We start from the raw sequence: 15,568 nt of genomic DNA, 5'->3' as shown, positions 1-15,568 counted from the left end.
AGGAGACATAGCTCTATGTTTGGCTGAATTCTCAGGACAGAGAGGCAGGCCAGGTTGCTAATATGTGAGCGATGAATCAGGATGAGTTGCTCGTTCGTTGTTCTTGCTGCTCATCTTAAATGCAATGTATCTCACTTTCATAATTCTATACTGCAGTAGCAGAACAAGTCATTTCATCAGTTAGATGAAATGTCCCTCATTCTGTACTTTGTTAAACACCACTGTCAATTTGCATTAAATGTAGACTAAATGTATTCATCCTAACATATCAAATGTGACCATGAAATTATGTTCAACCTTCTGCCAATCCGACAGAATCAGTTTATTGACCAAGTGCATTCACACGCAAGGAATAAAGGGTCTTCAGCCTTCATCAATACCGTCACCTCAAAATCTACACATTCAAAAAGAAGATTCTACTGCGCTACCCAGCTGTTCTGCCAGTGGCACCAAAGATCACTCAAGTGCAGTGTGATTTTTTTTTTTTAAACACACCTCCCTATCTGTGTTGCCTGTATTGCAGACATACTCTGGCCTCTTCTGCGTGGTCATCAACCCCTACAAGAACCTGCCCATCTACTCTGAAGAGATCGTAGAGATGTACAAGGGAAAGAAGAGACACGAGATGCCGCCTCACATCTACGCCATCACTGACACATCCTACAGGAGCATGATGCAGGGTAAGTCTGCACCCTGACGAACCTGCGACACAAATCCCACAAACAGCGGGGGGTCCTATCAAAGAAGCGACAACGCCATCGCTCATTGAGATTTACGTTTTGTTTTTAGATCTTCTTGGATGCCTGCCCTCTGTTATTTCAACACTGACAGTCCTGTTATGTGGTTCCCTTTAACCTCTCATTAACAATGATGCTATTGTATTCAGAGTAAAACCACAGAGAGGCAAAAACTAATACGACTCCCCAGAGGTCTATGCTTTGTGCATAGAGATGTTTTTGGACTCTTTTGGCTTTACAAAAATGTAACAAATGTGTGAGATTTTTATTTTTCCAATATGGTCTCTCATACAGTGTGGCTCTGGGGGCAGGTATAGCTGTAGGGTATTGAGATGCCTTGTCCACTCAACTTGGAAACTGATCAAGGCAGGCTCCGTAAGGCACGCCCATGCGAAGCAACAGCCGGCACTGAGCAGTGCAGTGGCCATGCTGTCGACTCGGTGCCAACTGAGTTGCATACCGATCAGTTATAATATATTTAGAAATTTCCCAGTTTTGACGTTGAGTTGGCAACAGCCGCATACAGTACATACTGCAACCACAACTACAGATCACATAGTCTGCGAGGACCATCCATAGAAAATGCAAATAAACAGCTTAATGTTCACTCTCTTCATATGCCAATGGTCAATGCCCGTGTGTAAGTTGAGATCAATTGGTCAACCCACTGAGGGTAGAACACAGTTCCAGTCAGACAGAGGTGTCTTCATTTTATAGTAGGATATTACAATATATCGATGGCAAAAGGAAAACCTGCACACCAAAACATTTTACACGAGTGGAAATGGGAAAAAAAGAAAATCTAAACAAAAGCTCCATGTAACATCGTTAAGTAAACACCATGAATTTAATTATACCGACGGCTCAACAATTGAAGTTGACTTTTCATTTATTACAACTTGAGCTTTTATTTTGTCCTGGGCACCAGTTCTGTTTATAATCTTTTATGTTCAAGTTCTGTCCTGTGTCCATTTACAAAGCATAGCGCATTAGTCACACTATGAGATGATGTATGTATTCTCTTGGCTGAGAAAAGCGCTCCTCCACAGATCATCTCAATGTACAGAATTCTCTGGCATTCCGTCATACTTGCTGTGCCCACTCACTCACGTCCTGTTCTGCCATATTTGGTTCCAGAAAAGCTTTTGGAGTAGCAAAATAGGCGGATGCTAATTAGCTAGCTAGTTTAGTCCGTGGTAGCCAGCACCATTTCCAGTCACAGAAAGCCGGATATAAATTTCCTGTCTGTTCCCACAGTACTTCCTGTTATACAGGCACAACTGTATGTTCTTGTGAGATAACAAATGCGCAGTGTAGACTTTATATAAAGTTTGCCACAGTTGAATTCAATTGTAACTTCACTTACTTGAATTGTAATCGCTCACCATGCTACTTTGTGACTCTGCTCAAACTGTTGCATAAATATTAAATCATTATTCTTTTCTTTGCAGATCGTGAAGACCAGTCCATTCTTTGCACGTGAGTCAAAAGAGACTATTTTAAATTACACAGCAATACTTCTAGCCTGATTGTAGAAAAACGTTGTACATTTCATAATGGTGTTGCAACATGATTTTTGAACATCTGTTCTCTTCAGCAAGCGACGATCGGTTATTGGCAGCAAGTGACACCATAGTTCGAGTATAAGAATTATGCATTACACTCTACCTCTCTTTCGTGCCCTCTCTGCCTTCCTCCTTCCTCCTTCCCCTCTCCCTCCTCTCTATCCATCCCAGTGGGGAGTCTGGTGCCGGTAAAACAGAAAACACTAAGAAAGTTATCCAGTATCTGGCTCATGTGGCCTCCTCTCACAAGACCAAGAAAGACCAGGTCAGTCCTGCATCCATCCTCTATTCCGTTGTTCCTCATCTATGTCCTTACATAACCTTGTTTTTTACTAAAATGTTTTTAGGTTTCAACCTGTCTTCCTCTCTTCCCATCTTACCCTCCCTCTTTCCCATCACCCCCTTTTGTTTCTCTGTTTGTTCACTCTCACGTGAACCAACATTTCCTATTTTTCTCCTAAGTACACTACTTTGATGTGAAGAAACACCCTTTTCCTATTCCTCTGTAATTGCAGTACTCCATCAACCACTTGTACTGTGACTGTATTGTGTATGTATATGTGAGAATACACCAGTGTGCCGCAGGCACTTAAACCATTACATCATCACATTGTTATATTCGGACTCACTGTGTCACCGTAGCCATAGAGACACTGAAGCCTGATTTCTACTTTGTTGCATGCCAGTGTTGCTCACCGAAAATAGCTGATCTACAAGCTCACAATGTTGTGAATCAGTTATTTTTGCGTGCAACGCTTGCACGCAGTATAAATCAGGCTTAAGAGAAATGTTGATGGTCGTCTGAAGGCACAGAAACATAGGTTTCAAGGCTGAGCTGAAATCTTTGGGCAAAACTGGTATTTGCTGTTCAAACGTTATTTCAGACTCCTCCTTGAACATTTGCAATGCTGATATAGATCGACTCGGACAATTTCTTCCTGAATCCTGTCGTTCTGTTGCAAGGAGGACATGTAAAAATCTTTCCAATGCGTTTGTGTGCCGAGAAATCACTCTCAAAAGGCTCTTGAAAATCTCCCACCACCCTACGTAAAATTACACCTTTTTTCTGTATATTTGCAGATTATCAAGTGCCTTTTTTTTGCCTTTTGACATGTATTGTGGAGATTCTCGAGTGCTTTTCTTTGTACGATTTCTTGACAAACATGCATTCAGAAGTTTTATGTCTCCTTCAAGTTGGTCCCATGAAAACTGCTGCTATCAGAGAGCCGTCATTGGAGCTTTAATGATACCACATCAGCATCCAATGCGTTCATTTTGTTGAGGTTGTATTTCTCTCTTCCATTAACAGAACAGCTCGATCTTCACACATGTGAGTTACCCCACTCTATCTCTCATCTCTCCTCCATTCTTCCTTATGTAAATGCTCCCCTTCGCTTATATAATCATCGCCCACCACCATCACCACCACCCCCGGATCCACCTCTTCTACTTGTTCATCTTCTTCTACTCCACCCGCTCCACTCCCTAAAGCCTGATTTATGCTTAGTTGCACGAAGGCTCGCACCTTGTTGCGAGCTTGTAGTTCGGCTATTTTTGGCACGCGACACCAACGTGCAACTGAGTATAAATGAAGCGATATCCCCTCTCTTCTATCCCTCGCTGCACTCTCCTCTTTCCCTGTGCTGCTGGAGCGTGCTCTGCAGTGGGTCACTTGGTACTGAGGGTCAAGGGTCACTTAATTGCCAATGGGAAGTCTGATGGAATTTGTGTGTGTGTGTTCTTAACTCCTCCGTGAAAAATTCAGCCAGACAATACAGACAGGTGGGAGCAGGGATTTAACAGATGGAGGGGGGTAATTTATCTGCAACCCAGCAGCTAGAAGAAATTTGGGGGGAGTATTTATCTGGCTGACTTTTTCAGTTATTGTTGCTACGTGTCTGTGTGTATGTGCGCTCATGCGGTCCCAGAAGTGCGCTTGAATGTGTGCCTATTTGCAAATCTCTTCCTCAAGTCTCACTTAAGCCTAAAAGTATGCTTTTTGAAGATCTGAGGACATACACACTGAGATGCTATTCAGCCTCTTTGTGTTACAGTACATTGCCTTGTGTATGGAAGTGTCCTGAAAAATACCTCCCTATGATGGGTTACATACATACAGTATATCAAGAGTCTCAGAAGGAACATTGGCCCTGGATCGCTTATCATTAAGCTCCAAAAGTATTTGAGGGACACACAGGACAAACACTTGTGCAATGTGCCTCAAGGGACCCGCAACAAAGCCAAGAAGTCCATTGGCTTCTCAGAGTAACATTTTCCCCTCTCTGGTCTTGACATGGAAGGTGATAGCCATGATTTATCTTATTTTCATTCCCCAAGCTCAACATATGGGCTGCGTCCATAAATCAGGAGAGCGGCAGCTGTGGAACGCTGGCTAGCACGTCTCACTATTTTTATTGGAGGGGTTTAAGTGATCTCTATCCAGTGGTTGAAAAGCCCTTTCGCGTGAACGTTGTTTAACACGGCCGCATCTTTTCTCTATCCCCTGGAGCTGTAGACGGTTACGGTTGTACTTGGCCGCTCCAAGGTGTGGATGTGTGTTGCTACAGTATGTACTGTACATGTGAAGGTGCTGCTGCACATTACTGAAAAAGGTTGTAAGCTGTGCTCCACAAACTTTTCCAGGACGAATAAAGGATGGAATGTTTATGATTCTGTCTGTTCGATTCAGATTTTATGGGGTGTGGATATATAGAGCGAGAACTTTATTAGATTATTAGCAAAAAGGGTGGCCGAGATGGATTTGGCCATATGGCTTTTATATATCGGTATGTGCACTTAGCTGACTGAACTATATTAATTTTGTGGAAACATTACTTGACATCATCAGCAGGTCCTAGTAGAGTGATAACTTATGCTGAGGTTGAGGTGTTTATGCTGAATTTGAGGTTTTTGCAATGTGGTCCATGCGTGGGCTCTGGGATATTTCTGCTCTGGGTCAAAGGGTGAAGGGTTACTGATGAGGGTCACAGGGTTAACTGGGTGTTTTGCGGGGTTGGGCACTAACAAGGCGCTGTGTGTGGGTCAAGGCTTGTGTGCATTGTGTGTGATCATACCTGTATGTGTGTACACTGTATCCCTAGTCTTGCATAGCCAGACGATCGAAGATATGCTCCTACCAAATTGTGACATCTAAATTCAGTGTAGAGGAAACAACTTGTAGATGAAAACAAAACACTTTTCATAGACATTAGGGCGGTCGTTCACATTTGGACGGTGATACGATTAGTTTTCATAGCAGTGGGCATAGGTTTGTCTGTAGCAGTTTTCTCTGCTGTTCTAGCTAATACGTACATTGAATTTCGATGTCACCAGACGCCACCATCAGTAGGCGGAGATCTCCGATTGCCTGGCTACGCTAGACTACACGGTATCCCTGCTTATGTTTATTATATTGTCCACTGCTTGCTGTTTCTCCCATATAAGTTAAGTAAGTATCACATGTATGCCATTAATATATACTAGTATGTAAACAGAAATCACTTTGTGTAAAGAACATGCAAACCAGTGTCTCAACTGGTTATTTTCTCACAATAGAGTAATGCTGCAATAAATGAAAACCAGATGAAGGTTAAACGTTCTAACAAAGCACAACAATGAGTCACCCATATGAGTCACAGGGTCCGGCTAGATTTGACCCCTTTGTAGAGAGAAATGTTTAAAGGAAACATCCTGTAAGTGAACAGTGGGTTTTACTCATGTTTAAACGGGTATTTATTTCCTTTTTACAATGACAGACTCATGGAAAGAGGTGGTTTGAGTCTAATCTTACTGTTTTTGCTGGGCTATTCTCTTCCTGTCCATCAGGGTGAGCTAGAGAAGCAGCTGCTGCAAGCCAACCCCATCCTAGAGGCCTTTGGAAACGGCAAGACAGTCAAAAATGACAACTCCTCCCGATTCGTAAGATTTGAAGACACTATTTTGTGTTTGGTGCAACCTCACAAATCGATTTCCTCACTGGAATATTATGTGGCTAATTTCTGCAAAGGTCGCTGAGGTTTCTTTTTTTTGCCTCTAGGGAAAATTCATCAGGATCAATTTTGATGTGAATGGATACATCGTTGGTGCTAACATCGAAACCTGTATCCTTCACAAAATCATGTCTTTCTGTTTTCGTCAGATGTTGCTATTAGGCCCGTATATTCAAAGTATGCTGCAGTTTTTTAGACTCCAGCATTGGAGTTTAAAGCAGTAACCATGAAATCCTCAACTTCAAGCAATAATTCCAGTGTAAAAATAAATTGGTCCTTGACAGGCTAACCCACAGACCTGCTGGAGAAATCCCGTGCCATCCGCCAGGCCAAAGACGAGAGGACCTTCCACATCTTCTACTACATGCTGACTGGGGCCGGTGACAAAATTCGCTGTGAGCAACAACACGTCAAATCACGTTTTGATATTCCATAGTTACAATGGAGGAGTCTGCATGTTGTAGATTTTTATGTACTTTTTGTCTTTCCATCCTCCCTACTCTATCTCTGTCCTCTGCTTTTTTCTCTCTTTCAGCTGAGCTGTGCCTCGAGAACTACAACAACTACCGCTTCCTGTCCAATGGGAACATTACCATCCCTGGGCAGCAGGACAAGGACCTGTTTCAAGAAACCCTAGAGGCCTTTAGGATCATGAGCATCCCAGAAGATGAACAGATTGGTGAGTGGGGAGGAAAACAAAAATGGAATAAAAAAATGAGTTAATGTCCCTTACTCCTGTGTGTTAACCTATGGAAGTGAAGATAACATATAGGTGTGCAGAACACTGTTTATACATACCTGTCAAGTTAACCTAAATGTATGCATCGTCACTCATAATGTCTGACACTTTTTTCAGGTGAATATGAATGAACCGTTATGCCCACATGGTGTTAACCAAGTGTTTGTCTCGTCCTGTGCAGGCATGCTGAAGGTGGTGTCAGCTGTGCTACAGCTGGGCAACATGACCTTCAAGAAGGAGCGTCACACAGACCAGGCCTCCATGCCTGATAACACAGGTATGAAACTAGGGGTGCAACAGTTAAAACTAATCTATAAGGAATTTTATATCACATAGTGAGCTTGTAGATCAGATATTTTTGTGACTGTTGTGCTGTACACTGTTGTACGTTGAAATATTAAATAGGGCTTAAGTGGTTCATCAGGCTGATCGATTTAGTTGATTATAAAAAGTAAATCAATCAATTCTTTGATAAATTACATACAATGTAATGCAGCCTTATATGAAACCCCTCCTCATACACACATAGCACTGTACACTGTACTATTATGAAACACCACCTGCTGCACACAGCGCTGTGATGTCTTACGATCCCCATTATCTCCTGATGATTAAGTCGGCACACACTTTTCACAAAGAAAAATAAAATGTTTATTTGATGCAAAATCATGATTCTAAGCTGACAATTTGGATTATTTTTTTATTACCAAGACTAAATATATAAAACCTCAGTAACTTCCACTTTACTACTCTACCACCAACCAGTATTAGTTTAATCTTTTGCAACGAATGGCAATGCATTTAGATTTATTGCTACATTCACATTTTACTGATGGAGAGATGGAGTGTAAGAGAGAAAACATTGAATTGCAACATTTATAATATTGGATCAAGTCGGCACTAGATTATGGTTGTAATATGAAATCGGGAGATATAGTTGTAATATGAAATTGGGAGATATGTGATGATTCCAAGTCCTACTTTTCAGGAGAGGTTCTATCGCCTCATCTGCCTCTAAATATTTACACCCTGCATATCCACTTACTTCTAATTTCCTGCTCCTCTGTTCTCTCCCTCCCTCTGTCCTTGGTGCCACAGCGGCCCAGAAGGTCTGCCATCTGCTGGGTATGAACGTGACAGACTTCACCCGTGCCATCCTGATGCCCAGGATCAAGGTGGGCAGGGACTACGTGCAGAAGGCCCAGACCCAGGAGCAGGCTGAGTTTGCAGTGGAAGCCCTGGCCAAAGCCACCTATGAGAGGATGTTCCGCTGGCTGGTCATGAGGATCAACAAAGCTCTGGACAAGACCAAGAGACAGGGAGCGTCGTTCATTGGCATCCTAGACATCGCTGGGTTTGAGATCTTTGAGGTAAAACCAGAGACTCAAGCAGCTACCGTATAGCAGTTGTGAATGTATTAGTGCTGATACTAATTATTTGTATAATCATATGACTAATCTGTGATTTAATTTAGACCATAACAGTAAAAATAAAAAAACAGTAAAAAATGTTAACGCTGATGTATGTACCTGATGGATGTGTGTGTGTGTGTGTGTGTGTGTGTGTGTGTGTGTGTGTGTGTGTGTGTGTGTTTTTTGAGTTTATGAGGTGTGTGGGTGGATAATCCTCCCCCCTCTCCAGTTCTCTCTCCCTCTTCCCCATCTCTTCTGTCTTTCTCTACTGTCCTCGTCTCCTCTCTTTTCCGGTCCAGTTATCCTTCCATCAGCACATCTGCTGTCTGTCTGCTGTTCCCATAACCCACTTAGTTACCGTGTGTGTGTGTGTGTGTGTAGTATCAAACATCATCTGAACCCAGACAAACATATTTAAATTGCTTAATATGTCTTCACAGCAGTAAAAAGAAGGGAAAAAACAACAACCTTTCTTTTCATTTTAGAATATGGAACAAAGACAGTCACATTTTGATGAAGTTGTAAATAATTTCATAATACAAATGGTTACATAATGCATGTTACAAAACCCACTATTTGATTACTAAATTGTATTTGATAAATATTCTATAAATTAACTTATTATTATTCGATTATATTATATTTGAATATATGCTTCATCTCTAGTATATACGTAATATATAATGAATATATGGGGTAAAAACAAGTAGGTGTAACTCTGAGATATAGAATAATGCTAACTTTGTTGCTCATAGAGGGAGCATTTGCCCTCTCTATAATGATTCATTCTCCCTCCCCTCTGCAGCTGAACTCCTTTGAGCAGCTGTGCATCAACTACACTAATGAGAAGCTGCAGCAACTGTTCAATCACACCATGTTCATCCTGGAGCAAGAGGAATACCAGAGAGAAGGCATCGAGTGGAGCTTCATCGACTTTGGCCTCGACCTGCAGCCATGCATCGACCTCATAGAGAAACCTGTGAGTCTTCATTATGCCCTGCTAAAGAAAGCTCTTATAGCTTAGAAAAAGACAAACTGCTACAGTTATGGTTAATAAAAAAACGTCTAGAACCAAGTGCCGCCATTTATTAAAATGATTTGACCTGTGACCTATGTGAAAATATAAAATAAAGAAACCTTGAACAAAAAAGGTAAGATTTAAGGACTGCAAGTGAAGTGTAGTAATTACAGTTTTGGAGAAGTCTTTCTAGAAGTCTATATGCACCTAACAAAATACACAATAATAATAGTTAACTATAGGAGAGGTCTTTCTCCTATTTCATTAACAAAATATACAATAATAATTAATTACAGTTTTGCAAAGGTATTTCTTATACAGTATACCCCAACGAAACACACATGCTTCACATAAATTATAACACCCACCTGCACCCAAAAACATTTATAAACCCCACCCATCCAAAATTCATATCTCTTATGTTGTCTTTGTTGTAGTATATGAAGACATAGTTATAATCATACTTTCCTCACTACAGGCCAGTCCACCTGGTATTCTCGCTCTGCTCGATGAGGAGTGCTGGTTCCCCAAGGCCACTGACAAGAGCTTTGTGGAGAAGGTGCTGCAAGAGCAGGGTTCTCACTCCAAGTTCCACAAACCCAAGAAACTGAAGGACGAGGCCGACTTCTGTATCATGCACTACGCTGGCAAGGTAAAGCAGACAGAGTCTGGATCTAGGCCTTGTCACACGACACAAAAGGTTGTTTCGTGTGACAAAGAAAGCCTGTCAGGGGCCCAGGTTTCTTTTTAGCACCGTGTCCTGTTATGTACTGATATGCCGTACAACCATATCTCTTAGTGGTGCCCTGTTTTATGTTTTTACTAAAATGATTACGATTATTACTTAAGTGTCTTCATAAGTCAAGAGATGTCATCCCGCTATATTCGGCTAGAAGGAAACCCTGTGGTTTGTCTCTACTCGGTCTTCAGGTGGACTATAAGGCTGACGAATGGCTGATGAAGAACATGGACCCACTGAACGACAACGTGGCCACCTTGCTCAACCAGTCCACTGACAAGTTTGTCTCTGAGCTGTGGAAGGATGGTGAGTTCAGCCAAACGCTAATTCCTTGTGCTGACGGTGGATTTATTGCCTCTGGATTGTATCGACTGTTGGAATATATTTGTTCATGTCTGGGATTTGTGCATGTGTCAAAGAAAGGCCTTAAGGGCTTGATATACTTTGTTGTGTGCGGTGTCGCACACCAAAAATAGCAGATCTACGACTTCACAACGCATCGCAGAGCAACACGTTGTGAGGTTGGAGATGTTTTTTTTTTGGTGCGTGACACCGGCCGGCCCACAACTAAGCATAAATCTGGCTTATTGTTTGTTCTGTTTCACTTTTCATGTCCACTTCTTTTCTCTTTATCTTTTACCTTTTTGTTTTTTACCCGTTGACCTCCCATTTTGTTTGTTTTCATCATCTGTTCCTCTGTATGGCCCCATTTTGTCGTCTTTTTCGTCTTACTGGGTCTCAGAGGTACAGAGTTGTCAGAGAGCCTATTTTTATCGTCGTTTTCCTATTCTTCACTCAGACTCAGGTGACCAGGTTTCCTTTTCTCATTCATAAAGTTTCTTCTCATAACAACCTTTCCCGTTTCCGTACTTATTTTTTATTTTATTTTCATCATCAAACCATGACACACGGTCCATCGCCGACTTCTCCCAGTTTGTATAACCATTGTCTGACCTTGAGGTGTGTCTCTGAAACTGAATTTGTTTGTGAAATCATTGTGAGAAGGTGTTTGTGTCCTTAACTGTCCTTTTCCCCTCCAGCTGTTGTGTGGTGAAGACTAGTTTTGCTGGTTTATTACCCAACAACCACTTGTTGCTCTTTGATGGAACCTCTCCCTCTCTCTCCCTTTTGTGTAATAGTGTGGTTTGGGACCCCTGGTGTTGATCATGGGTACTGCAGCGATGGGTATATACTGCATGGGTTTGGTTCTGTCATCACAAAAAAAAGAGAATAAAACATGCCCACCACAATTGCTAGCAAAGTTTTTTTTTTTCTGTTATGATTGTTGTTGACACACCACACATAGTTGAAATTTAAAGAGCTACAAACTCTGGTAGCTTTAAAGGTTGACAAACGTAACAGCTAGTTTATACTTTGTTGCAACAAATACGACTTGTGCTACAAAGTATTAAGTCTTAGTGTACACACACCACTCACTGCACTGAATTTCCTTTTGTTTTTGGTGTGACCCTCATTTGCCCTTCCTCCACACTTCACGAGCATTTTGTGACCCCCCCCCCCCCCCTCACTCTCTCCACTCTTCATCTTTTCTTCCCCTCCACCTCTGCATTCACTCGGTGTTCGTTTTGGTGTGCGGTGTTTCACTGGTTCTGGTCTTCCAACATTGTCGTCCTCTCTCCTGTTCTCCATGTTAGCCTCACGAGGAGGAAGTAGAGAGACTCCTCCTTTAGGACATGATGCATTTTTACTTTTGCCTGCTGTAATGCATATACAGTATATTCACGTGATAACAATAGAAATGTGTCCTCATACATACCCTTGTGTTCTGGTTCGCTTTTGCCCTTCAGTGGATCGTATCGTGGGCCTGGATAAGGTGGCCGGCATGTCGGAGTTGCCTGGAGCCTTCAAGACCCGTAAGGGCATGTTCCGTACCGTGGGCCAGCTGTACAAGGAGCAGCTGTCCAAGCTCATGGCAACCCTAAGAAACACTAACCCAAACTTTGTCCGCTGCATCATCCCCAACCATGAGAAGAAGGTACCAGCCAGCCACACGCAAAGAAACACACGCACCATACATACACATGAGCCACAGATTGGCATCTGTGATCTAGGTCAAGTATGGTTTGCACACACAACACAAAAAACATGGACAACGTTTAACATAAATGATTTATGATCATTGGACTGTATAACTCCTTACACAAAAAACATGAGTTTTTAACCACTTATGCCTGATTATGTAATTTGTGGAAAATTTGCCGATCCACAAGTTCAGAATGCTTCTCGTTGTGAGCTTGTATTTGCCATTTCCGGTGACAAAATTGCAATTTAAAAAAATATATGCCTATAATGACATGCCTGAAATAGGCTTCCAGGTTGATAGTGTTTAAAACTATGCTCTCGGCATACATTTAACTTGACTGTCAACAATGACTATCCATCTCTACCTCCCTCCGTCTCCCAGGCAGGCAAGCTGGACCCCCACCTAGTCCTGGACCAGCTGAGGTGCAATGGTGTTCTAGAGGGCATCCGTATCTGTAGACAAGGTTTCCCCAACCGCATAGTCTTCCAGGAGTTCAGACAGAGGTATTGAATACGTGCACATTTTGTCATTAATGGTCATTTTGTTGGTTTGGTATGGGTGACCTAACCACTTTCTCACCTGTAGGTACGAGATCCTCACTCCCAACTCCATCCCCAAGGGCTTCATGGATGGAAAACAGGCCTGCGTGCTCATGGTAAAGATCCACAACATCTCAATCTAAAACAAACATTCTTGAGTGGCTATTGATTAGACTTTGACTCAGTGTTGTTGATGTGTGTGCTTCTTGCTCTCCCATCAGATCAAAAGCCTGGAGCTGGATCCCAACCTGTACCGGATTGGTCAGAGCAAGGTGTTCTTCAGGGCGGGGGTGTTGGCCCACCTGGAAGAGGAGAGAGACATGAAGATTACTGATGTGATTATCAGCTTCCAGGCCTGGTGCAGAGGCTACGTGGCCCGCAAGTAAGGAGACTGCAAGACTGATCAGGAGACTTTATTATGTTTCATTTATACTTGGTTGTGTGCCGGAAATGGCATATCTACAAGCTCACAATGCAGTGTGAGCTTGTAGTTTGGCTATTTTCGGTGTGCGACAGGGCACACAACCAAGTCTAAATCAGGCTTGACTGCTACTTAATTTAATAGTTAGTCGGAGAGAGGGCAGTCCACAGTCCTTTACTATTATTGATTTAATGTGACAGACAGTGGGACTGTTCATTGTTTCTTTATTAGTTGCAGTGGGTCGACTTGTTACTTGACTGTGTTGAAATCGTCTCCTATGGTTTTAACCTGGAATGCAGAATTTTGCAAAGCAATTCAAGGAGTCGCTAAAACGGGCTTTCCAAAGATAAATATAATTCTTAAAAATGATACTGAATAAGGAGCTAAAATATGTATACAGACAAACTTAACTACTATATACATTCTGCATATGCACATAAAATATGTCTGTCTGCAAGATGACTAACATGATCTTTCCTGAAAACTAAACTCCTGATACTCATAGACCAGCCAGGGTACAGGCTTTAACCACTACGCTATCTCTGGGCACTCAGTAATGACTGTCAGCTACATTACAGTGAAACAAATGTATCAACACACACATTACAATTTGTGAACCACAAAGGCAATTAATTAACGGGTGAACTATTAAATGATTTATGTTGTAGAGCAAAAACTCTTAGGCTTATGTTAACCACAGACCTTAACCCTATGGTAAAATGCATTACAAATCTACTGAGGGAAGTCATGGCTTAACTGTATTTTATGTCACTTTTATAGGGCCTTTGCCAAGAGGCAGCAGCAGCTCACTGCTATGAAGGTTATCCAGAGGAATTGTGCTGCCTATCTCAAACTCAGGAACTGGCAATGGTGGAGACTCTTCACCAAGGTACACACAACGTTCTTCCTCTGTTTTAGACTAGATTCAAACTTACTTTTTGAGGACTGCGCTGCTAGTTGAACACCTAGTGACTACATGAATGCAATGTCCCCTGTTTGATTCCAGCTGGTGTATGTCCTTCCCCCTCTCTCTGCCCTCAGATTCCTGTCTCTCTACACTTGTATCTCAATAAAACAAAAAGTACCTACAAAAGCAGATTGTGTGTCGACTACATAATCTAAATGCTGCTGTTCGATTCCGGTTGGAGATCTGTGTTGCATGAGCCTCCCATTAACCTCTCTCCTCCCTTTCTCCTCTAGGTGAAGCCGCTCCTCCAGGTCAGCAGACAGGAGGAGGAGATGCAGGCGAAGGATGACGAGCTGGTGAAGGTGAAGGAGAAACACTTGTACGCTGAGCAGCAGCTCCAGGAGATGGAGTCCAAACAGCACCAGGTAGGATACATGACGCTAGTGTTCACCATTATTTACACATGACCCACCGCAAGGGAGTTCTCCACAGATTTTAAGTCCAAGGGGAGGCAGTATGAGAGTTTATACGATCGTCCCAGCTCCTCGTTAATTGTTAACCCCTCATGTTCCCTCTGGCAGCTGAGTGCAGAGAAGATGGCTCTGCAGGAGCAGCTCCAGGCCGAGACAGAGCTGTGCGCAGAGGCAGAGGAGATGAGAGCCCGTCTGGCTGCCAAGAAACAGGAACTTGAGGAGATCCTCCATGACCTGGAGGCCCGCGTAGAGGAAGAGGAGGAACGGGCCACTCATCTACAGACGGAGAAGAAAAAGATGCAGCAGAACATCACAGTGAGTAGAAGAGATGTTTAATGATCCACATGACGTGGTCGTATGGTGTCTGAAGCACTAGTCTCTCTGCTCTACATTGACACACACACATGCTATCGAGGCACTGTTTGCACCAAGGTGCAATGAGCGTATAATGATACAAAATGGTCTAACAACTGCAAACAGATAAAACCATGTTCCTACGAGACTGCATTATGTAAAACAGATTAAAACCTGGTACCGTGGGAGAAGTTAAAATGCCACAAAGAAAACATAAGTAGTAAGTAAGTAAGTAGCCTTGGGAGCCATGTGGACATAGGTCAGGAGCGTAACTCCCGTTTCTGTAGTGTGAGGCGGCTTGAAGTACAAGTACACCTCCTGGACATGATGCTAGTATGTCAAAGGGACTTACCCCCAATCCAACCATTGAGGCCGAGTGCCAAGCAGGGAGGCCAATTCTAGTCATTGGAATGACTCGGCCAGGGACTGAACCCAGACCTCCTAATCTCACTCTAACCACAAGGCCACCTAGCTGGTGGTTCCAACGAGACTGGGTTGGACAGATTAAACAACAGATGAAATGGTAAACAGATTAAAGGAGTAGTTCACCCACAAGAGATTGTTTTTGTTGCATTCCTAAGCCAATAATTTGATGACCGGAGTCTCCGGTAAGAGTCTCCTACTGACCGAT

At 42.6% G+C, this 15,568-nt stretch overlaps 1 protein-coding gene across 2 annotated transcripts in view; it reads left to right on the top strand.

Annotated features, from left to right (window-relative positions):
• Positions 1–15,568, top strand: part of LOC311055667 (myosin-9-like) — a 43,807-nt gene that overhangs the window by 14,574 nt on the left and 13,665 nt on the right. Inside the window, exons 3-22 of one of the 2 annotated variants that reach the window (XM_084071919.1) lie at positions 524–680; positions 2,189–2,216; positions 2,474–2,567; positions 3,612–3,632; positions 6,128–6,220; positions 6,339–6,402; positions 6,588–6,686; positions 6,827–6,970; positions 7,212–7,307; positions 8,129–8,400; positions 9,248–9,421; positions 9,939–10,112; positions 10,391–10,505; positions 12,008–12,195; positions 12,625–12,746; positions 12,829–12,898; positions 13,004–13,164; positions 13,984–14,092; positions 14,404–14,535; positions 14,692–14,898. In XM_084071919.1, the coding sequence (XP_083928045.1) occupies positions 524–680; positions 2,189–2,216; positions 2,474–2,567; positions 3,612–3,632; positions 6,128–6,220; positions 6,339–6,402; positions 6,588–6,686; positions 6,827–6,970; positions 7,212–7,307; positions 8,129–8,400; positions 9,248–9,421; positions 9,939–10,112; positions 10,391–10,505; positions 12,008–12,195; positions 12,625–12,746; positions 12,829–12,898; positions 13,004–13,164; positions 13,984–14,092; positions 14,404–14,535; positions 14,692–14,898 (2,520 nt within the window). The remainder of the gene's footprint in view (positions 1–523; positions 681–2,188; positions 2,217–2,473; positions 2,568–3,611; positions 3,633–6,127; positions 6,221–6,338; positions 6,403–6,587; positions 6,687–6,826; positions 6,971–7,211; positions 7,308–8,128; positions 8,401–9,247; positions 9,422–9,938; positions 10,113–10,390; positions 10,506–12,007; positions 12,196–12,624; positions 12,747–12,828; positions 12,899–13,003; positions 13,165–13,983; positions 14,093–14,403; positions 14,536–14,691; positions 14,899–15,568) is intronic. The other variant, XM_084071920.1, reaches the window with a different exon arrangement.

Source organism: Gymnoscopelus microlampas (genome assembly GCF_963454915.1).
Source record: "Gymnoscopelus microlampas genome assembly, chromosome: 11".
Lineage (NCBI taxonomy): Eukaryota > Metazoa > Chordata > Actinopteri > Myctophiformes > Myctophidae > Gymnoscopelus > Gymnoscopelus microlampas.
The sequence above is the reverse complement of the archived record's forward strand: the minus strand, read 5'-3'. Positions and strand labels throughout refer to the sequence as shown.